Source organism: Aphelocoma coerulescens, chromosome 2 (genome assembly GCF_041296385.1).
Source record: "Aphelocoma coerulescens isolate FSJ_1873_10779 chromosome 2, UR_Acoe_1.0, whole genome shotgun sequence".
Classification (NCBI taxonomy): Eukaryota; Metazoa; Chordata; class Aves; order Passeriformes; family Corvidae; genus Aphelocoma; species Aphelocoma coerulescens.
Window position 1 is genome coordinate 120,376,504 of NC_091015.1, and position 24,112 is coordinate 120,400,615.

At 39.7% G+C, this 24,112-nt stretch overlaps 1 protein-coding gene across 11 annotated transcripts in view; it reads right to left on the minus strand.

The window, feature by feature from the left end:
- The window catches only part of ZNF521 (zinc finger protein 521), a 231,136-nt gene that overhangs the window by 182,730 nt on the left and 24,294 nt on the right, over window positions 1-24,112 (minus strand). For all 11 annotated transcript variants that reach the window (XM_069004634.1, XM_069004633.1, XM_069004626.1 and 8 more), the window contains one exon: window positions 23,868-24,047. Coding sequence is in view for 6 of the 11 variants with exons in the window: in XM_069004626.1 (XP_068860727.1) it covers window positions 23,868-24,047 (180 nt within the window). In the remaining 5 variants the exon portion in view is untranslated. The remainder of the gene's footprint in view (window positions 1-23,867; window positions 24,048-24,112) is intronic.

Below are 24,112 nucleotides of genomic sequence, written 5' to 3' on the forward strand. Positions count from 1 at the left end.
AGATCCTCCTTCTGCTCCTTATCTTTAGAATCCAAGGTTAGGGAGCACACCAAGAACCCTCAGTGGTTATTTAAATAGAAGTTCCCTGCTATGAGGGACACCAACAAATAGTGCTAACATCAAATCTGCTCCGTTTTTATTGCATATTTGCAGAGCTCTTCATATTGCTGAGACCACAATGAAGAGCCTTGTAAACATGTAATAAAACCAAGCCCATTGGATGTTACAGTATTAACAATTTTTCTACAAAATGAAAGTATATCTGCTTTGTCATCAGACTGTTTTGAAAAGCTCTCACCCATTGTATGGTTACTTAATTATTTTTTAAAAGATATTTCATCTGGAATCTGCCTAATTGGACTGTGAAGAAAATTCACCTAATTATTTTTTTTAAATGTGACATTTTTGTTTGGTTTTTTTTTTTAATGGCTTATCTAGACCATCAAGTTCTGAAGACAATAAAAGTGTATCTCTGTGTGTTATAAAGTATTTATGATATTTTCAAGGAATTTTTTCACCCAGGCAGAAAATATCCTTTTAATAAGCCCTTTTTACTGCAAGAAGCTATTATTGGTCTCTTCTTTATTGTTGTTTTCATATTTTCAGCATAAACATAATGCGGGAAAAAGGAAGAGAGAAAAAAGCAGTCGGAAGACAGATGCAGACAACAGAAATGTTATATAATCTGATAAAATAATGAATAAAATTAAAACTGGCTGTCAGACAAAATGAAAAGCAATTTTGCTTACAATTTTCAGAGTGTTTATGGAAAATCAGCCAAATCTATGTACTGATGCTGCCTGTAGTTTATGGATATAAACAATAACCAAAAAAGTACTTTGATTAGAAAGAATGCAGTGATGACCACAGCCTAAAATACTGAATAACGCACTTGAAACAACTTCTCTGAAAGCCTGGAGGAAATGTTTGAAAGCCCTATTAAAGCAGAACAAGGAACTAGCAGAAGAATTCATTGGTTACGTATTTGGGAAATGCAGAATAATTCCTACAAGAGACTCCTTTAATTAGAACAAATCCTAACTACTGCCTGAGGGCTGCCAGAGACAAGGCTGTACTCCCTACTCTTGCACGAGCAGAAGTCTTACTGGGGTCAAAGGGACTCATACACCAACACCGAGTATTTAACCCTCTAAAGACTGTGGTGCAGTTTGCTTTCAAGTTATTACGTAAATCACAGCAAAACCCAGATAGCAAATGCCAAGTAAAGGGGAACAATGCAACAGAAACAGGATTTTTCAAAAGAATTTGGTGAAGAGGTAGGTCATCACAATGAAACTCTGGAGAGATTTACTCCTATCTCCTATTGCCCAACAATAAAATCCCCCTCTAAGACTATGCTTATTCTGCTCATCTAGCCAAATTCATCTGGAGGAGAAAAAGAATAGTGAAAAATGTATGATCTCTCCTGCCTGGGCACAAGAGTTGAGATGGGGCTTGAGAAGTGACTTATTCTTGTTTGTGAACATTATAGCACTAAAAAAAACCATCCCAGCTTTCCATGATTCTTTTGCATGATTCTTTTCCATGATTCAGGGACTTAACTGGACATCTGGCAGAATCACGTGGGATTTAATCCTTCTCTTTGATGCACAACTTATAAGATTTTTATGTCATCTTCTTGCAAAGATTGGCCACTATTTGTGTAACTGTGGAGGGGAAGCTCTCCTCTCACTCTGGATGCCTGGTGGTAGTGTTCCCCCACACCCTGAGGGTTAAATCAATCACGTAGTAAGGAGTTCAGCAACAAGGTTTTTTCACCAGTTGGCAGGGATGAGAGGGACCTTTTCTCTGCATTAGGGCATCACCTGCTTCCCCTCATCTCTCGTAATTTTTCATTTAAAAAATATCCAGCTCCTGCAAGGACATTTTGGTGACAGCCTCAGTCTCTCATGTGGTCTCCCTCTGGCACAGTGCAGTTGTGGCTTTTTGTTTTTCAGTATAGGCTTTACAGCTTTCAGTGTTCCCTTTCAGGGGGAGTTTTCTATGGAGTTTGAAAACCAACCCTCAGTGGTATCATACCCTAAGATAGTTGGTCACCTCAGTGATGCAGCTCCACTCCTGACCTGCAACAACACTGCAAATATCTGAAAAGAGGCGACTTCCTATCTGACAACACTATAATCAGCACCAAAGCCAGTAACTAACACAAGCTGTATGTTTATGGTTCACAAGGCATCACATTGTTAATGAGCAGATAAAACAAGAAGAAAGGGCTGTTCTTTGTTTACAATACTCCCCTCATAAGCAACAGATGTCCTGATAGACTAGACTGCATTGGCTTTGTTGGTTGAGAACCTCCCGCTGGCCCTGGATGAGAACCAAGCATCCATACTGATTTTGTTACAATTGTCAGCTACTTTTGTTACTACAAAGCATGAACTGTTGCTGACTCATCTGTGGTCCCATGGGCACAGAGGAAATAATGTATGGAGTCATGCAGTGACTCCATGTATTGTTTTTCCCCTAAGATGACTACTGCTTGTATGCCCAAGAGCGCTTTCTTGTGGGGTGCCACACAGTTTCCTGACATTACCCTTCCTGGTGACTGTGTGCATGAAGAAATGGCTGGCAGACTTACATTCTTCTGGTTTCTGTTGGTGGAACTGAATGATTTATGTGTTTTTTGCCAGAACAAGACTGAGGTGAAGATGAACCATCCAACACCCAGACCAGTGTACTACTGGCAATGAATCATCATTAGTTACCAGAGGCACAGAAAGATGACACAGACTGTTTCAAGAGGGGCAAACATGCCTGCATTCTGTGGTGGTGTGCTGTGGTCCTCCTGGGTTTTGGGCCATCCACATAAAACCAATGGCCAAACAACCTTTTTGTATGATGTCAGAGGCTCTCAGGGTTTGATCTGTAGAGTGAAGTATAGATTACCATTTTATTCTCCTACAGAATTTCATCTTTAGACCCCTTCAAAATTTTGGCTGATGAAAGATGGAGAAATGCCATTACTGTATATGGTTTTATACAAGAACATTATTACTCTGTTTTGCCATCACTTTGTCCCTCAGACTCCTTTCAGCCATCCTTTACAATACTGTTCTCATCCACTAATCTTAATGTGGAACCTATACATGACAGAGGACAGGTCTCCTGAGGTGCTTTACTCAGAGAACACTCCTCTGGTTAGCTCCTGAAAAGCTGGCAGGTGCCCTGTATAAAATCTCCAACTTCATGCATTCAGTTCCCCTTATTTTTAGATCTGTCGGATTTGATGCTGCAGGGCCATTTTGGTGTGGGTTGTGTTTTGGCTTAAGTGTGCTGGAGGAGAAAAGAAAATGGGGAAGCTATAGGTAGGGAATAATTGCGGAGAGTTTAAATAGCATGTGCATACTGATCCTAGTTACCGCTCCCATTTTTATGAACCATGGTAAACACAGTTTTATAAATTGAAAAAACAAGCTCATGTATTTATTTGTTCTCACACAGAGCTTTCTGTCATGACAGTTTATAAACGCCTACCTTGATGTGCCATCAAGACCTCCTCTCTTAAAACATTTTTCTCAGCCTCTTCGGTCATGGAAGCTGCGGGTGTCATACTCAGACTGTGGCTTTGAGGGGAGGGTGCGCTCTCCTCAGACATTCAAAATCAAGCATTCATCATAGCATATGCCATCGAGAATGACTTGTTTTTATATTCTGCTCAGTGAACCAAGATTATCTACTTCACTGAGAAGAATGATGTAGGAGCCCATCTCCTTTGTTTATTCTGCTTTCAGACAGACAAAAGGCAAGTTTGATGAATGACACATGGATGCCTCAAAAAGTTGTTAACTAGAACCCTTCTATGGTTTCCCACTCCAGAGCTTCACCCTGTCCCTTGTAACATGGCCATCCCCCACACCTCCAAAGGGAAACTGCCTTACATCTTATCCAAAAATGCTTTTCCCCCTTAAAATACAGTTGCAAGGATAATTTCCCTGTCAGCACAGGTTACAGCTTGTTGGTCCAGATCACATTTGCAGTGGGAATTAATGTAATGCTCCCTTTTCATTTCTCCTGGCCAGCAATCACTTCATTTCTGAAACAGAGCGCTGTGTGAGTCTGCTCTATAAAGCCCTGTCTCATGAGCACTGTAGATGTCCTCGAGGCATGAGTCTGATAGTAGTCCAGGTAACTGTGAACACCACCTGAGTGAGGCACAGGGTAATAATAAAGATGACAGCAGTGCCTATGCTTCTCTTGGCTGTTCTCTTTTGTTTTCATTTTCTATATTTAAAAAACAGTCAGCTTGCTTCAGCTTAAAAATAATGATAAATAAACCAATGACTCAAATTTCTTGAGGAATTTTTTGAGCTGTAACTTTAACAAGATCTCAAGAAATGACCTGTTAGTATTCTCATGTTACTAACACTCAGCAGATGAACTAGCTGTCTACAGCAGGGTCCTTTCCATCACATGCACACTTGAAGTTTGGGTTGGTGATACTAATAGCACACCCTTGAACTGTGTCTCCATTCTTCAACATGACACTAAAAGTGGACTGTGCTGCTCTGGAGCCTTTTGTCAGCTCACAGTGATTGAAAGATCCTCCCTGAGGCTCTTTTCTCCTTAATATCATGCAGAATTTCTGCCTTCTCTTTCAAAAGAAAATTCCTTGTTTAACTTCTCTAGGGTCACTGTATACTAGTGCAAAAAAAACAGGTGCAAGACAGGTCTCTCTCTCATGTTAAATTTCTGTACGCTTCAATTCTCCATAGATGATTCACATCATTTCTGGATCAAATTACCTGGTTTTAACTACTGACAGGATCAAATTAACAAGGAAAATGGAATATAAAATGAAACACATTGTAATGAGGGTGTGACACAGAAGTACTGCTAACAGACAGAAACCTGTTCCCCTGTACAGAAAGGTACCCATGCACTCCTGTAACTTGCAGTAGGCCAGTAGTGAACAGACAAGTTCTACAGGATGAGCAACACATTGGAAATAAACTGCACCTCTGCCTTCCAAGATAAAGCCTCTGTCACTTGGATTCAGGCATCTGCCAAGTTCGGAGGACGCAGATGAGAAACTACTGTTTGCTACAGAAATTTCTATCTCAGAGAGTTGACTCTACCAAAGGTCTGTCACACCATGGAGACAACGTACAACATCAACAAGGAAATTAAGCAGAAACCAGTACATTTCTGTCCTTTGCAAATCAAATACAGACTTGGCACTTGCACGCTGTGCATTAAAGCAAACATGAAATACCCAAGCTACTGGGGATCTTGCCAGCCCCGGAACTGAAGCAGCATCCTGAGAAAGAGAAGTTGTTTACTCGAAAGTGAATGCAACTCTCTTTCTTAGACAGCTGACCTGTGTGCATGGCATTATACCATACAATGCAGACATAACACAGTCACTGCTCACTACTGCAAGAGTCTTTGCAGAGTGATCCATTCTACTCCTATCTATGCAATAAGCTTTCCTTCTTAATCACCCTCGTCCCTTTTAATACCCAGACCACAATGCAAAATTCTGGGTAACTTCAGCAATACAGGGGCCTGAACATCCATTGTTTGCTCATGCACAGCCTTCCTCTAAAGGAAGTATAACATAACTAAACATGCATACTATGAACGAAGAGTTTCTGAACAGATTAGGTTTAGGTTCCCAAATTAATCTGATTATTACACTAAGCACAAGGCCTTTTCCTCAGGTATTTCCATCTTCACTTCCTCTAGCAAACAGCAATAAGTAACAGCAAATAGAAGGCTGAAGAAAGCTGCCACAGTTATACCTAACTGCTGCTTCTAGAGGAAAGGTTAATCTCTGTATGTTGAAGTGACTACATTGAAATCCAAAGTTCTGTTCCCTCATTTTGGATGCTAGTTCTGCTTTTAGCATCACTTACTTAAAACCACAGAGACATGATCCTGTTTATTGTTTTGTCCAGTCACATTTATTAATGCCAATACTTAACGCTTGTGAGTTTCATAAATTAAACTGGAGCAGTAATGAGGGTAACAGAGCAGAGGACTGTCTTGTTAGCTTTCAGTGAAAAGAGACATGGATCTCAGGCACCTCTGCATCCTTTCAGCTGCTAAGATATTTATTCAGCAATTAAAGATTTTAGCAATCATGTTATCCACTTCACCTTACTTAACACCATTTTCCATCCTTTCATTTCTTCCAGAGAAGACTTTTTACACATCTGCAAAATTACTTAAGACTGGAGATCCATCTGCAAGCCATAATCTTGTTTCAATGAATAGCACATTATGGTCAGTAAACTAAATGTTGGTTATACTTTAATGCATACCTATTTGCAAATCATTTGGACAAATTTATATGGTATACAGATATGCAAAACAGCCAGACTTAACAGATGTTAACCTCTAATCTTTAAAGCTTCATTCTTTACTTTGGAGTTGCAGAGAGAGGTATTTGAGAACTCAGATAAGACACACACTTCTGAATACAATTCTATAAACAATAGGCATTTGTATAAGAGCTTGCTATACTTTTCATGAAGATTCACAGAAGATGTTTTCTAATATAGAAGCTTTGATGGATAGGACCCTGTATTTTAAATCAACATATAAGCATGTAGCAAAGCAGTGTTGGTCCAAATTTTATACCTCCAGATCTTCTCAGTCAAGTTCAACAAAACTTAAATTCAGAGTCACAAAAATTCAATTTTTATCCCAAATACAATGGTGTAAACTCTCATGGGAAGAGGACAACATGGGAACCATGTTTTACAGTTTTGGTTTTATAGCTATATGGAAATCTGTTGTGGGAATGATGTATATGCATGCACCATGACTTGCTTCTCTGTAACAGTATTAATTGGCATAACTCATATAAGGGAAAGCCTAACTTATAATTCTAATTAAATAAGGTTTGCCTTGTATCAGTAATTCCATCCTGGAGTGCCATATATTCCTCTTTTCCCCCTTAAGCCAAGGGGAAAAGGACAAACAACAGTGAGAAATGCAACACCACTGAATAAAGAACCTCCCCTTCACATCCTCCATTCCTCAAGGCTCTAACAGAGGATCTCCAGCAGCACTTTCCTGCACTTTAACTGCATGATGCTATTTAAAAATGAACTGAATAGGCAAGACAGACTTATTATTATGTCTTTCTTGTGTGCTACTTTTCCTTTCAAAATAATCTGTGCATCTTAATGCCCAAAAAAAATAATTTCCTGGTATACCATTTCATTTCATATGCAAAAGTTTCCTTCACTGATGGCCTGGAAGAGGTGGTGAAAAGTGTTAGATTGTGGGATGGTCAAAAGAACAAAGCAATGTGGAGAATGCTAATAGTCAGTGAAATTACTTACCTGTGCCCGTAAAGTTAAATTTGTGTCTGAAGTTTACTGCTTTTCAGTCCAAATAATTTCTTTATGCTTACTCAGCTTAGAGAAAACTGGTAGTTCTGGGCCCCAGACAAGAGAAGAGACCACTAAATGTGCCAGAAAGGTGTCTTTTTTGGGAAACAGAGTGTTTCAGGATCATGACCTCATGTGTATCTCACCTTCAGTAATTAAATTAATTTTTTATTTAATTTTTAAGCATCCTTAGATATTCATAACCTTTCTGAGACACTGTGAAGATAAATACACCAAAGGCTTAAGGCAAAAAAAGTCCTGTCACATCGGGAGTTAAACCCCAGACAGGCAGCATTTAAGAGAGACACACTCAGTATTTCTTCACCAATCACTCAAAATGGAAGTTCAAAATTATTGAAAAAAAAAAAAAAGCTGTATTGTTGTATGCCTTTCTCTGGATGAAAACATTAAATTTACTAATTATCTACACAAAGCAGAGGATTCTGATGTAAGTAAGAATAAGTGATTATTTGTGAAAAGTGACAGTAATTTGTCTAACTCATCTATCCTCACCTAGTCCCCTCCAGATTCCGCTGTGTGTTCTCTGAACCTCTTTCACGTACCTTGGCTTTTCAGGATCACTTATTTTAAATAGCTTGAAATGTCCTCATAGTTTAACAATGGAAGAAATGAGCGGACTTTAAACCTATTTTCTTCACTAGGGAGCAACGACTTTCATTAATTTTCTTGTCAACAGTTAAATAGAAACATTTCCTCACTTTCTTCCTCAAATCTGTATTGAATAACCATATTGGTTGTTTCATTTATGAATCTACTGAAAGGACAGACAACTAATCATAACACAAAAATCCTTAAAATGAGAAACAATAGTTTTTGATGAATGGTTTCTACTACTCGTAAGTTTTTTTTAAAAAAACTTGGCATAGGAAACACACATCATTATATCCTTTCTACCAGCACAAGTACCTTCTGTATTCTAAGCAAATGTAATACAGAATGGAAGACAGGTAAGAAATTTTTAAAATGAATGAGAACTTGGGGGTGATGAAAAGGAGTTAGAAAGACCCAGCCTTGAATAATGAGGCAATGTGAAGAAGGTTAATATTCTGTGAAATTACTTACCTTTACCTGTAAAGGTAAATTCTAGTCTGAAGTTTACTAGCTTTCAGTCTGGGAATAATTTCTTTATGCTTCCTCAGCTTAGAGAAAACAGTGGTAGTAATGCTGAAGAAGTAGGCTTAGTGAACAGGTCTAATTTTAAGTAACAGGGAAGAAACAAGTCATCAAGTATGCCTTAGACTGGAAATAGGAATTTTGTTCTTTCCTCCCTTCTGCTCCAGCTCATAGAAAACAGTGCAGACTGGGTACAAAAGGATCGTGCCAAAGAACAGAAGACAACTCATGAGATCAGTTTTAGAATCACAAATTTTAAGTTAAAATAATTTTATTTAGCTATTGGTCTTTGAATGATTAATACACTCACTACATGAACTTCAAATGAACTATATAAATCTGAGCCAGGTCTGTGTTAAAAAAAAGAGAAGGCAAAAAAACCAGAAATGGAGAAGTATAAGATTCTGCAGGCATTGCTCAGACAGGCTTAGTGTTTCTTAAAATATGGTACACCTGATTGTGCCCATAAGGTCTGGAAAATGGGAGTGTTGCAGTCTTTACTTACAGAATAATATAACATTACACATGCTATTTTCGAAGTATTTCACCAGTATAGGCTAGCTATCCATGCACAAATACAGATACTTTTTGGAAATGATGGACAGCTTCTTGAGGGGAAAAAAAAAGACTGTCCATGTTTCTTATAGTTGAAATGCTACCAAAAATGCTAATTGAGAAGTATATTTTTGATTGAAACATACAATACAATTATACCGGAATTTAAACATAAAACACCTTTACAGGCAAACGCTATTATACAAAAGACAACTACAGAGTTCTGTATTGGAGCCATGTCCCTAAAGCTAATATGCAATCTAATTAACATGCAATTACTCTTCTTTCACTGTGATTTAACTGCTCATTTTAAGGAGTAAGAAAGAAGAACCTTTTATCTAGCATTTTAAGCAATGTATGAGAGTGAAGGAGAAAGCGGATAATACAATGTACAATTTAGAGCCAGACAGAAGTTGCAATATCTTCTTAAGAAAAAGATGCTTGCTGAAAAATCTCTCTGCCATCCAAAGGACACTTCCATGGGAGCAGAGGAAATGTTAACTACCATTTTTACATTCCAAGTAAAATTTCTTCAGTTCCAGTATCACCAAATGCAACCACAATGAAAACTTATTTTTAGTCAATAACAAAATAATCAAAATTTCTTTTTCATTTGTTTGTAAAAGATGTGGTTCTCTGCTCTTCCCATTCCCCCTCCTCAGAAGTAGGCATAAAGTTCTGCTAAAACTATATACTTCATTAAGAAAATAGCTGGCAAGCCTATAAACTATGCAAATAACATTTGGATTGCAAACCACATTTACTGCACTTGGCTGATGGAAGAATGATTATTCCATGTCTCAATTCACTAAGAGCATATTGGCTACTTACATACACAACATTTCCTGTACACCTAATAGTTTCCATGTTTGGTAAACATATTCCACATATCCCGGTTAAAGGTTTCAAATCCAAACTTTTCTTCCACAGAGTATCCTGTATTTATACATCCTAGAATGTTATGGAAGGAAAGGGTGGAATGCTGCACACATTTTATGACAATTGTACTGGGCTCTGTTAAAACATGGGGTTTGATTTTGAAGCTACGTAGTAAGAGGCAGAACCCCAAGCTTCCATGAGTGTGCATTAGAAAGCATACATTATGTCCTCTATCAAAAGTTACGTAATTTGACAGCAAAATGTATAAGTAAGCCCATAATTACCTTAAGCATCTGCCACACAGTCAACCCTCTAGGCTCACAAGTCAAAATATTGTGCTAGAGCTCCCAGAGAGTAGACATAAGGAGACAAGGGAGGGCCAGAATATGACTTTAGGGTTGAACACTACTCTGAGCGCCTTCCTCACCTCCTTGACTCAGAATGTCTGGGACCAACAGCCCTTGGAGGCAGAGTATGCCCCAGCTATGGTTGGGTTATCAGACCCAGCCTCTCTCTGTGCATGGTAAAAGAGGCTGTGCTGCCAGTTACCTCTGAAATGAAGGGGTGACAAAGAAGAGCCATACCATTCTGAAGCACAAAACTTCCATGAGTACTACAAAGCATCAGCCAGGTTTTGACAATGTGCATGTGGAATAATCCACCCACTCACACCTCAGAAGTTGTGGTGCTTTTTGTGGACACTGAGACCCTGTGGCATTTTTCACAAGAGCAATAGGCTTGCCACATTATTCTTGGGCAGAGTTTCCTGTCTCCCCCTACTATGTCTCATGGGTGTTAGCTGCTGTCTTGTGCAAAGCTGACTACATTTCATGCTATTGTAGGTAAATAGCTGTTAAAAAATTTTGGAACTTAGAGACTGAAAAGCCTTGTGCAATTCTTATAGGTATATATAACATAAGGTTCCCCCCCAATGTAAAGAACAATTCTGGCTCGGTGAACATGTATTCATTCATTATAGCCCTGTTCACCACCCTCACAGATCTACTGACTGAGGTCCAGTTTCAAAACCACTGTATGAAAAAATCTGCGGGACTCACAGCATACAGAGATGCTCTTTGATTTCATATCCAAGATGATGAATTTTGTAAGAGCTAGAATTCAGCCTTTAATTTTTATTGGGCCTCTTTCCATGCTCATAGAGGAGAACTGCACAAGAAATTTTAGGCACTTCAGGCACTGTCCAACAACTGAAACACAATGGAAAAGGCTCCATGCCTCTCATGAAGCCAAGTCTGTATCCACAAACTCACCCTCAGTAGTACGTCAGGGTCAGCTATGCCTGCATTGACAAAAAAACATATGCTTTGTGGAATTCCAAATGCTCTTTTGTCCCATGCTATGAAGGGTGATTGTTCCTACCACTTGGGAACTTGTCATACATTCAGTGGTATTCACAATGGTATATTCCTGAAGAAACATTACACAAAAGCAGGAGCATTTGCAAAAATAATTAAAAAGTGATCAAATCAAGGATAAACTTGTTGCAATGGATGACTGTGCAAATAACAAGATGGGCTGCAGACCTGAGACTGCAGCTATATTCTTGGTTCCCATAAAAAGCACCATCAAGTCCAGCAGAGGCTGTAGAATGAAACCAAGTATTTTGACTGAATTTCGCTCTGCTATTCTTGCTGAAATACTGAAGTACTCAACAGGAATAGTAGCACTACTCTAGATACTGTAGAGGAAAAAGGGTACAAACAGTAGAAACGCAGAGTGCAAAAGGAGGGAGAACAGACAAGAAGGAGAAGCAGTGGGATATTCCAGGACCACAGAAAATCATTCCTACCCTTCTCAGCCAAAGGGAGAACTGCAGGGTTACCTGACCTGCAGATAGTGAAAAAGGCAATAGAAATAAAAGCACAGTTCCACAAACCCTCAGTAAAAGAATGGGAAGTATAGAGATAACAAGGACAGAAAAGTAGTCTCAGTAGCAAGTACAGTAAATAACAAGATAAAAATCAACGACAGTGGCAGTCAGAGAGAGTCACAAAAGAGGCAGAATCTAATTTTAATAAGATAAACTGCATTCTTACATTTCCTCAGCCTTTTTTACCATGGAGTTTTACCAGGGAGTGTCTGGTATCATGGCAGACAGGGGAAGCTTTTCTACTTTCAAACTTACCTGCCACAGGAAGCTGTTTGCAAATAACTGCGGTTAATGCCACAGCCTGTCGCTTGTTTGGGAAGTGCTTTGTGAAAATAAGTTGGTTAAGCACTGACTAATTTAAAATGACAGAGCAATAGAAAGGCAGAGATCAAGGTGCCAAGGAGAAGAATCTTGAGAGAAACAGAATGAGAATTTGAACTCCCTAGTAGAAATCCTGCCCTCTGCGAACATAATAATGACTTTTCCACTGGCTTCAGTGAAGCAAAGATTACAGACAACAACCTATGGACAAAAATTGAAGAACATTCTCCAGTCAGGCTTGACAGATGCCTGTGAAGAAATGATTATCCTGTAATACACAATTTTCTAATCAGAACATAACTGAAGGAGCAAATATTAAACGTGTTTTAAGTATTTCAAAGGCAGTTTAGAAGAATAATTAGCATCATACAGAAATCTATGGTTATTGACACATTAAAATAGTTCAGGACAAAGATGTGTTGCTTAGAAACTGAATTTACAGGAAAAATCGAACATGCTCAGTGTTTTGCAAAAATCCAAGCATCATTCCTGGCCATGTACCGAAGTCGGATAACAACAATAAGAAATAAACACATACACATGAAAAATTAATGACGTTAATTAATGTGTTGATAGTAAAACTGATGTGTTATGCACTCATGCTGAAGCCTGCATTTGTCAGAGAAAGGTGAATTAGCAACTGCCAGTCTCATTTCCCTGTGCTTTGCTTTTACAGCTGGTAGAAGCCTTGCAAAGTACTTGAAAAACTTGACCCTTCTCCAGCCTCCCCCGCATGAGTCACCCAACCTTCCTTCAGTCATTAGACTGCACTTCCTGCTGGGATCCAGCAGTAAAACAAATGAGAGACACCAGTTCTGGTCACGGTGAGGGAGGTAATAAAGTAGTGACAGGTATTTTTATGAAATTTAAAACTAATTCCCATATATTATACACATCGACTAAGTGCCAATCCATGGCACTATCTTATGTAGAGCTCTATTTCAAAAGACATCTTGGCAGGCTCCAGTCCATTCTCTGTCCTGAAAGCATACTTTCCTTGTTTTCACATAAAGGCAAAATAACTTCCTGCACTTTATATGCTTCAGAAATATTACACAGAAAAATATTAAATCTCTTTACTTGTACATGTATAGCAACATTTTTGATAAAACTTTTAAGAGTAAATATGAACCAAAATTTCACAGATGAAGTTCCAGTGTTTCATGTCATTATTTAATCCATGACAAATACTCCTTGACAAGTTTGAATATTTCAGAAGATTAAGCACAAGATAAGCAGAATATTGACTGCCAGTTCACCTTTTATAGTTAGTTTCAATGATAACTCTCAGTTCTACCATGTCTTTCATATGTCTACATTTTTGAGAAAATCACACTTTCTTCCCCCAGGAAATGAATCCCAAACGAAGCATCCATTGAGAGCAGTGATCACACTTAGACAAATTTAATAACAAATTTACCCTTTTCTGTCCACAGATCCTCCTGGTATTTTAGTTTCAAACTTGCCTAAAATTACACTAACTGTGCTAAAAGGACTCCTGTCCCCATAAACTCCTTGGGTTCATTCCACAGTGCACACAAGAGACTCATCCCTTTAAACTTCAAGGAGTTCCCAGTGCAGTGTAGAAGAGAAAAATTCGGAGATTATGGAATAATCATCTCCAAATCGATCAATTTCCCCCGAAGGTAAAAAACCGAAAGAAAGAAAAAAGTTGAACAGTTCCAGCTTGCCTTCTTGAAGGGAAAGTACCCCCAGGGCATGTTGTAGAATGATCCCAATCTCTTGCTCCTGATGCTTATTAAGAGGTCATAGGTATCAGTTACACTACAGCATTCCCAAATGATAACCTCAGCTAAGGACTATGACCTCTTAGTACAAGTACAGGGATATAAAATTAGGAATATTAAGGGTCCACACCAAGAAAGAATTTGACTCAACTATCAGTCATTTTGGATGAACAGTTGGAATAAATACATAATTGGTGTCTTGTAAAAGACAAAGGAGATTTAGTAAAAGGGACTTCAGGTTCCAATACTTTTCACTGATGCTGCACCCTGTGTCAAAGCTAAATTTCTATTGATCATTACAGTGGATTTCCACAACAGAGTATTCAATACCAAAAGGTGTCTTTCTCAAAGGGCACAAGGTATAGCTCAGAACACCCTGGGTAAATTAAAAGGTGTTTTCTCTTTGTCTTAAACCAATTCCTCCAAACTAACAGAGTCACAGTATAGAAGCAGAAGTGACTTTACAACCATCTCAAACAGGATATTATGCCAAGACCAGGCAGGGACTAGAATGTTTTCAAGGACCTTTCTCCTCCAACTACTCTCTTGTTTCCTAAAAAGTGGGGGTTTTAGACACTCCAGATAATGTTTAAAAGGATAAACAAAGCCCATGTGGGTGGTGTGTTAGTGAACTACCACATTGCCCGGAAGCCTTAACGTTCTACAGCTGATTGTATAAACACAAATTAAGGTTTTTCTACAACTGTATTAAGCAAAGTGTTAAAGAGCTGTGGGGCATTTTGTTACATTTGGTTTTCAAGCTATGAATTTAACTGCTGAACATATAAGTAATGATAATCTGTTGTACCTCCCATTCCGTTCATTTCTAAATGGTAATTAAAGTAAGCGCCAATAATAAAAACAGCAAGTATTTCAAGAAAATTATTTTAGAAGGTGCAGGAAATTCACCACTTAAAAAGGCTAATTTGTCATGGCAACAAGACCCATTTTGTAATACACTGACAATATATTATAAATATTCCAGTAGAATAGAAGCATAAAATAAACAACAGGTATTTACTCCAAGGTAGTTGATTCTCTGAAACTCTGTAGTCAATATGGACTGGAGGTGTATATCTATATATACGTGCAAGACAATCATTATTTTATTTCTAATAGTGTGTCTATTAGAATCATACACATGAATTCCCATTGTACTGGGTAAAGGTCAGGGTACCTACAACCCTGTATCAGCAGCAGCTTTACAATTCAAAGTCTGTATTGCTGAGGACTGTGAAAAACAAAACAAGCTTGGCCACAGGATCCGTATCGATTACAACAGTAATTGGAAGGAACATAGTTATCATAGGGTAAATAATGACTATTTTTTCTTTTTCACATATGTGCCAGTGTTGATGATTCCCCCACCCCCTCTGTTCCTTTCCCTGCAGGCAAACATCTTCCTTGGACAACAAGAATTAGGAATTTCAGCTGCATAGATCAAATAGTGATTATAGTACTGCTTTCCCAAAACTGGAATGAGCACTGGTGGTTACGTCCAGCACCGAATGCCTGATAAAGGTCAGTGCATTACCTCACATCATCACCTGGCAGATCTCAGAAACTGGACCCTCTTCTGAAGCAGGCGGGAGATGTCACTTGAACACTCAGAGAGCAAGGTTAATATTCAATGGTAAAGTCACAGTAGCCAAACAGTAATGCAGAGAGGTACCCTGTACTGCCCATTTGGAAATGCTCGGTGAGGAAACGGCTTGACCTTTAGAACACCCAGCAGTGGCTATAAATAAATGGAACAACAGACTGTCACTGTAATAAAGCAAAGTTCTGGACCTAGCTAGGGCAGATTTTCAACAGAGTGCCAGGGAGGCATTTGAACTAACTCTGAAAAAGCCAGGGAGCCAGCCAAGTCAGTGCTTCGAAATGGGGCAGTGACGGAGGGCTAGCTTGGAAAACACAAAATAGGAAAGCCAGAAGAGGAACAATTTATGACATTATCGTGGTTCCTCCCAGAACCTAATGATACTGCACTCACCCACAACAGAATGTCAGGCAGCCCAGTTGATGCTTTCACAGTTGTATGTCAAAAAAGCACCACATAGATATGTCCTCTGCTATAGCCTGGGACTATGACTGTAAGTCATACTGCTAAGCATGACTTGGGAAGAAGACACTGAACCAAGGTATACTGTTCATGTAATATGTTGTCTTTCTCAGGGGAGACCTTACTACTCTCTATAACCACCTGAAAGGAGACTGTAGCCAGGTAGGGGTCAGCCTCTTCTCCCAGGCAACAAGTGCTAGGACCAGAGAAAATGGCCTCAAGCTGTGCCAGGAGAAGTTCAGGTTGGACCACAGGAAGAACTTTTTAACTGAAAGGGTGGTTAAACATTGGAATGGGCTGCCCAGGGAAATGGTCGTGTCTGCATCCCCAGAAGCATTCAAGAAACAACTGGACATGGCACTCAGTGTTATGGTTTAGCTGACAGGGTGGTGTTCACTCAAAGGTTGGACTCAATGATCTTGGAGGTCATTTCCCACCTTAATGATTCTGTGATTTTAAACCAGACTCTGGGTGGCACATACATGGTGTCTTGTAGCCTGCAGTGTACTGTTGTCCTCAGGATTCACTTTTATCTTCAGTGAAAGAGTTTTACTTGGGAACGTCTGAGCAAAAGTAGTCAAAAGCTTGGTTCAAGTGTGTGATGGCCAAGTCTCAGGAAGACATGGGTTCATGTTCCACACAGGAATGTACACCCTGGGTGTTAAGAGCCCTTTGGACCAACTCTGCTGCCTACTCCATTTGCCCAGTAAGGCATGGATAGCTGCTAGGAGAGCCCCATACGAGATCCCAGATTATTTAAATGTGAAAGACAGCAGAGAGACAGTTCTACCAAGAACTAGACCTGGTAACTGCTGCACTGGGGCTGCCTACACCAAACCCCTTTGCCAGTGAGAGAGCTACAGTCTCAAGTTGAGCAGTTTGTGCTGCAGATCAGGACTTCTGGGCCAGCAAGGGGGTGTCTCTGTCCATGGTACTCAGTGAGGCAATGGTGCCATCACCGGTGCAGGGACACCAGATCAGATCCAGTATCTTGACATTATGTTGGGAATTCAGGTTCCCATGGTGCAAAGTCCTTAGTGGACATGTGGAGTAGATAAGCCAACCACAACTCTTTCTAGTATGTGCTAAGAAAATCATCAGCATTTTTTAGTGGTGGAAAATCAGGCTAGAACAAGATGAAAATAGGAAGAAAAACTCAGGAAAAAATATCAGCGAAAGATATACAGGAAGCACTCAAACCCTCTTGGAAGACACTGGTTGCTTCCTCTCCCACCTGAATCAGAGCAAGAGTTCTGGCATTTACAGTTAATACTCATGAACAGGTTTGTTACAGGGCTTCCCCAATTCAAGAGTAACAGTTCCATGATACAGACCATCAGCTGCTTTCTATTACAGGAGGTCACTGACAGACAACTCAGGAAATGCTACAGGCTGCTTTTAAAACACCCAGGAGATGAAGATCTACTGGTTTTATGACTGATTAACAATCTCAAGAGCAGAGATTAATGGTTTCCAAGCAAAAGGGAAGGGGTTTATGCCTCCTTGCCCATGTTGGCTGTTCATCATAGATCCTCAAGATAAGCACAGGGGTTTTGAAGAACAACCAGAAGGCTGTGCTCTCTACTTTCACAGCTTCCAGCTACAGCATATACAAGTTCCCTCCATATCTAAGAATTATTTTCACAGAATTTTGATATGAAAATCTAAGAACACAATTACCAAGACCTTCATCTATTCTCCATAGGAGCATGAAGTTCTGCATATGAACTTCGGTATGGCAGATTCTGTATAGCCTTGGCCATTCAATACTGCATATAAATCTTTCATCCAAGTCCAGTGAAAGGTTTTATGTTGCTCTTTGAATTCAAAATTATGATCTTGGGAGGCAGAGGCTGTAGTTACCACCCTATTCCCCTTTTTCCCCAAATATCAAAGATTTGGAGTTGCAGATATGGGTCCTGGACCACATAATAATGAAAGGATGTGAGGCTACAAATTGCAAACTACCTTATGAGTTGGCTGGGACAAGAAACTAGAGGTGAGGATCTGCTTTCCACTCTGTCAAACAGAATATCATTTTGTGAAAAAGAAGGCAGAAGTTTGTGGTCCAAAGCAAGTGGAAAAGTAGAAGTATGTCCCTCCAATTCAGCAACTGGGAAGCCCTCTAAGGAAAGAGAGGCCTGAGCTCAAGTCCCCAGTTCAAACACTGTTTGTCTTTTATTCAGTAACTGTTTAATGTAAAATCCATATGCAGTCCTTGGTGCAGGAATTCTCTAGAGAAACAGGGTGACTCTCTCAAGTGAAGTAACTGTACTTGCTTGGCAAACAGTGCTTGGCAGTGGGCCACCAACTGCAATGAAGCAGATGAATATGCTTTTGGTGCATCATATATTTAACTTCTTAGGGTCCTTGTCCTCAGAAGCACTTTGATCAAGCTCAGATTTTTCTCTGTGATGCTGAAATGACCAAGGGGCCTTGCCCTGTATCTTTCTCCACACATGTAGCAGAAACCGAAAAAATAATGTCAAGAAATGCAATATATTTGGCCAGGATTCTTTTGCTAGCAGGAAGAGCCGTTCTAGCTAGGATATCAAAGCATGGTAACATCAAGTGTTCGTAAGATTTATCTTGTAGTCTCACTGTGCACAGCATACAACCTTTGGGACTAAAATCCCATGGCAAGTTTTCAAGTCTTCTAGTGCAGGAGATGGTTGTGGCATTACCAACCCATTCAGAAAGATGGAAGATTCCTGGGCACTGGGAAGAAGAGAAAAGAGGCAAGAGAAGGAAACCATTACAGTGGAATCTCTATTGCCTCCTGTTTGCTAAGTCCAGGATCACTCATGGTGCATGCTGTCTGTAAAGCTGTTAGGTAGCACAAGCTCTTCATATCTAGACATGAAAGTAGGTGTCTCTCTGGATGATGATGAAAATCAGTTTTGGTCTTAATTAGAAACATAGAAATACTGACTTATCTAGGAGTTCCCACCCTCATGATTCTCCAGTGCTGATGGAGACCAGCACTTGGAAAAATGAGCCCCTAATACATCTGCTGGAATTCTTTTCAGATGGCATCAGAGAAGAATCTCTGAGCAAGGCTAGAGGGCAGGACTGCATCTCTTCATTGGCAGGGGACACACAGCTATGACCAGTAACTTTTTCAATATCAGAAACAGCTTAGGTGATAACAGGAATGGCTACCAGCTCTACCTGACATACTTAACCTGTCAGAGCTCTAGAACTAAGCTAGAGCCCAAAGCATAAAACTGAGCCTGTCTGACAACCTAAAGGCAAAAGAAATATCTCCAGTGGAGAAATACCTCATGTCTTTTCCCTCAGACCATGCCTAGTCTTGAAGCTAGGACTGCATATGATTCAGTAGCCTGCTTTCAGGCAAGTTTTACACCCTGTGATGCCAACAGGGCTAGTAGGAAAGTCCTGTAACATGCTCTGTAACTCATGTTGAAGTGGAGAAAGGTAGACTTGTGTGCCAGCATGTCCACTGCTGCTGAGTTATTCAGCAACTCAGCCAGCTAAACCAGTATGTTCACTGCATGTTTGTGCTCCTTGTTCTAGTATCACTCCGATCATGGCTGAGATTTCTCATGCCAAAGTGATCAAGAAGAGTACCAAGCTTGAGCTGGATACCTCTGCACACAGAGCCAGCCAGTGGAGAGGCAGTTCTCACACAGACACGGGAGACTTCATAAAGCAGGATCCCTGAGGACTGAAAGGGAAAATAAACGCACAAAGCACTGTGCAGGGAAAAGGGATTATAAATCGAGCTGGAGACAATAAGAGAAAGTGTCTGGCACATTGTGTCCTACCAATAGCATATATGGCAGCAGTGAAAAAGGTTAAGTTTCTTTTCCTGATGGCAGAAGAGGATAGGAGGTGCAGTTGAGGGTTTATCAGTAGTGCATTGTATTTGATGCTGTGTTCAAGTTCCTCCAGTGAGATCCAGACTGACATATACTAGAAAGATATCAGGCTCATAGCCGTGCTAATTGGACCCTTTGCTTATAAAAACAACATAGAGGATGACAATGTGCAAGTGGCTTGAGTTATTAAATGAAATGCTGCAGGAACAACACAGTGAGAAAAGCATTAACATCAGAGAGAAGCACTATTAAATCCATATTTTTATTGCCAATCTTTTGTAATGACTAAATGAATATAGTTCAGCATCTTATCTGTCCTTGGTTGCAAAGAATTTTTTCGAACTTTTCCCCCCATTTATCCATTATCTGTATTCCACAAACATCACAGGAATTGTCAGCAATTAACATAAATAAATCATCACCTTTTCAGAGAAAGCTTCAGTACAAGAATTTCAGATGATAGCAAAAAATATTACTAAATAGCTCATGAAGGGCCTGTTCCATCCCCCACTGAAGTCAATGGGAATCTTTTCACTGACTTCAATGGATACTGGATCAGACCCAAATTGAAAAGATCAATAGCGCACACATTAGGATAAAAGAGCAGCTATGCCCTCCTCCAGAAAAAAGAACATGAGTTCAATTCAAACAACAGATTACAGAAAGGAACCAGTTGGGGACAACTTTTTTCTCCTCCTTTGAAAATATCTGCAAGAGAACAGCAATTCATGATCCTGAGAGCTACATCTCACAGAGGTGTAAGTAACTCTCATCTTCCACTGTCCTCTGAATAGAGGGGGGTGACTGACACTTTGAGAGATTGGGAGCACTGCTTAATAAACCAGCTCCCTTCTCCTCATTCCTGTCTTTGGTTGAGAGTACAGAATGAAGATTCAATAAGGCAGTTTTACTCCTTCCAGTGAGCTGCCAGAACTTCAGAGGAACACATCTGATATTTTCAAATGCAAAAACTAGAAGCGAGAGCATCAGTTTGAGAACCTTAAGTGGCAAGCCTCATTTTCAAGCATTTTACAAGGTTGGTAGAACTAGGTGCAGTCGAGACACTGTGACACTCAAAACGTCATGTTTCATATTCAGGGTTGTACTAGAGGGTTGCCTTAAGCCATTGTTTTGTCATCCTGTTTGTTCCAGCAACATAGTTGTAGATTTTACCCAATAAAACTGAATGGAAAATGACCCTACAACTGGATCAACATGCAAAGTTCATAAAGTCTCACAGTGCAGCTCCCTGTGCATCTCACAGAGCACCACAGTGAAGCTCAGTAAAATCCAGACAAGCTGCAGCAGCTGTTTCAGCCATATGAAGAATAGGTTTGGAGGGCTTCACAACTTAAACGTGGCCTTCAGAGGATGACAGCCCTGGCATTTTTACATAATGGACATCTCAGGTAACTCTTCCCTGCCTGAGACTCAGACTGGAAACATCTCAAGATAGATGATACACTCTGCCCTCCTCCAGAGAGGACACAGTTGATCCAAATAGCAGAATACAGTAGAAAAAAGTAAATTTTGTAAACTTCTTGCCTTTCATTAACAACGTAGTGACTGACATGTTTGAAGACATACTAGTAGACTCCTTAGAGTGTCTCCTAATTTCTGTGGGACTTCTCCAAAAGGACACAACCAGAGCAATTATGTAAGACCCTGTTGCATCAGAGGACTGTGATGGGAAAGGGAGGTGCAACTAGCTCTTCTTGGTAACACTTTCTTTTAAAAAACTTTTGAGCATGACACCCAAAGGTGCTTGTGGAAGTCCAAGAGAAAGACAAGAGTCCAGGGAGCTTGACTAAAATGCTAAAAGCAAACCTTATTTTTGTCAAATATATATTGTGCTTCAGAAGAGAAAGTTAGGCTTCTTTCTGTCAACTGTTTGTCACAGACTGTCTAAAAATAATCTAAGCCAATGAGGTTGTCTTAAATGTTGTGTCCTTAGTGTAAGGTTATACATGCACCTTAGGACCCTGCATTGAATCTACCCCACTAACCACCTGTTTAGGGTTTTTTTTGCTTAAGAAGAAATCCTCAACACCAGCCATGTCATTCAGGCCCCTTTTCCAACTCTAAGGGTGTATTTAGGTCATTTATATTTAGAAACAGAGGACAGTTGGCTTTTTGTCAACTTTGTACTCCAGAAGGGTGTGTAGTTTTGGTTTTTGTTCACTTCATTAGCTTCCACACTGCCTGGTCTGTACCCATTCACTATCACAAGATTCCTTGAAAGAGAGGCAAAGATATTTTTAGGAACTTAAACAATTTCCTTCAAGATTCATTTTCACTTCCCCATCCTCTGCCACTGTATATACATGTATTCCTACCTTCACACATGCACCTCAGCTTGACTAATCCAGCATCTTTATTTTCACTCTCATTTAGCAACACAGCTCTCAGCAAGAACTGCTGTGTTCAGGAGCAGTGGTCCAGGATTCTTCCTATTTACTGCTCCCCTCACCCGCTTTTCTCCAGTTTCTTAACCCAACTGTGCAAGCACTGTTCAGTGCATTCTGCTTGCAGCTTTAAATCAGAGGAAACACTTGGTAGAAGGGGGCAGCAACTAACTAACCAGAAAGGAGAGACAGCTGCATCAGAATAAGGAAAAAAAAAGCCACAGGGACAAATAAATGGGCTCTGAGACAGTGAAGGGGAGGGCCAGGGGATTGAGGCAAGGGGAGTGCTTTCTGGGAGAGCGAAGGAAGAGACAAGTTAAGCCACCAATTTTTCAACACAGAAAGTGCAAAAGAAAGAAGAGAGGTGTGAAGAAAAAGGGAGAAAAATGTTTAAGTTATTTCAAGTCAAGAGAGAATATCCATACTGCCAGAAATAATGAGCACTGCAGACAAATACATTCTGGAAGTTTGTAGGAGTGATTAGAAAATGATTGAATTGATTGTATCTCAAGTCAGAAATACATTTTACAGGCAAGAAAAGGCAAAGCAATATATTAATAAAAGTAAACACTTCTTGCTGCAGCAGATTTTCATCTTCCATAATTTGAAGTGAGGATTAAAATCATTTGACAAATCCACATTACTTCCTCAATCTTTCTTTTTCTCCTGCCCACTTATTCCTCTTCTGCTCATCATCTTTTCACTCTTCATCCTCAAGAGTGGTACTGCTATCTGTCTTTTATGTCTCATTCTGACAGGGCTTAGCCTATGGACCTATTTGAACCAAAACTCAGGAAGCTCTCCAAACACAACGCCACTTTGCACACAATGACACTTTCTAAAAGCATTCCCAAATGGGAAGGATGGTTTTTCTTACTTACAAACTCATAATAAAGAAAGGTTTTTAACAATAACTTTTTCACTACATAATAAATACATTTTCCACTGTACAGGCTAAAAATAAAACACTATTTAATAATCTTAAATGCCTTTCTCTTGACACTGAGCCTGTTTGGACTTACAGTGTATACCATCAAAAAACCTACTAAATTTAAATTCAGCAGGTTTCACATGGTTTTCTCAGTGAGGGGGCTATCTACAATAATTTCAGAGGAATCTGGGTGGTATACAGGTCCATTCACCCAGCTCTACTCAATTCAGTAATATCTGATAAGCACTCAGTTCTGCCCCTTGGCTGAAGCCGAGATTTTATTTTCCCCTCTAACAATTAGCTTAATTCCTCTCAACTTTCAGTTACTGATTACTGTACAGTCATTTGTAGTTAACAGATTAGACTAACACAACATCCAGCTCAGATCTGCAACAGGCCATTGTGCAAATTCATTCATTATGTGACATTATGCCTCTTAAGCCCCACTTACAAATGCCCTCTGCATTCACAAGTGACCTAGCAAAATACATGTCTAAGCAAAGCTGTACAGTATGAATCTAGAAAACACACACAGCTGTCATATATCCTTTGGTATTAAGGAATTTTATAATGCTCCTTTTACAGTATAATCCTGTCCCAAAATCTGTTTATGAAGGTCTCAACCAAGCACTCAAGTGCAGGAATAAAATAACTGAGAAAGGAGGGATATCAGAAGCAGAGGATGGGAATGAGAAATAGAACAGTGCACAAAGCCACAAAGTGATAAGTATTGTTTACCTGTCAGTTGACATTGATTAATCTTGTGTTCTGTGATATCGCTCAGTGACTCAAACACCTGGAGGCAGCTGTCACAGCTGTGCACAGCTTCTTCTTCTAACTCCTCCCCTTCATCCGGCCTTTTCTTACAGTCTAGCACATCTCCATCTTCTGCCTTGTCTTCTAGTTTACAGTTCGGGTCTGAAAGAAAATCAAGACTGCGATGTCAGGCATGTAAGAAGAGAACACTTGAAAAAAAATCAAGA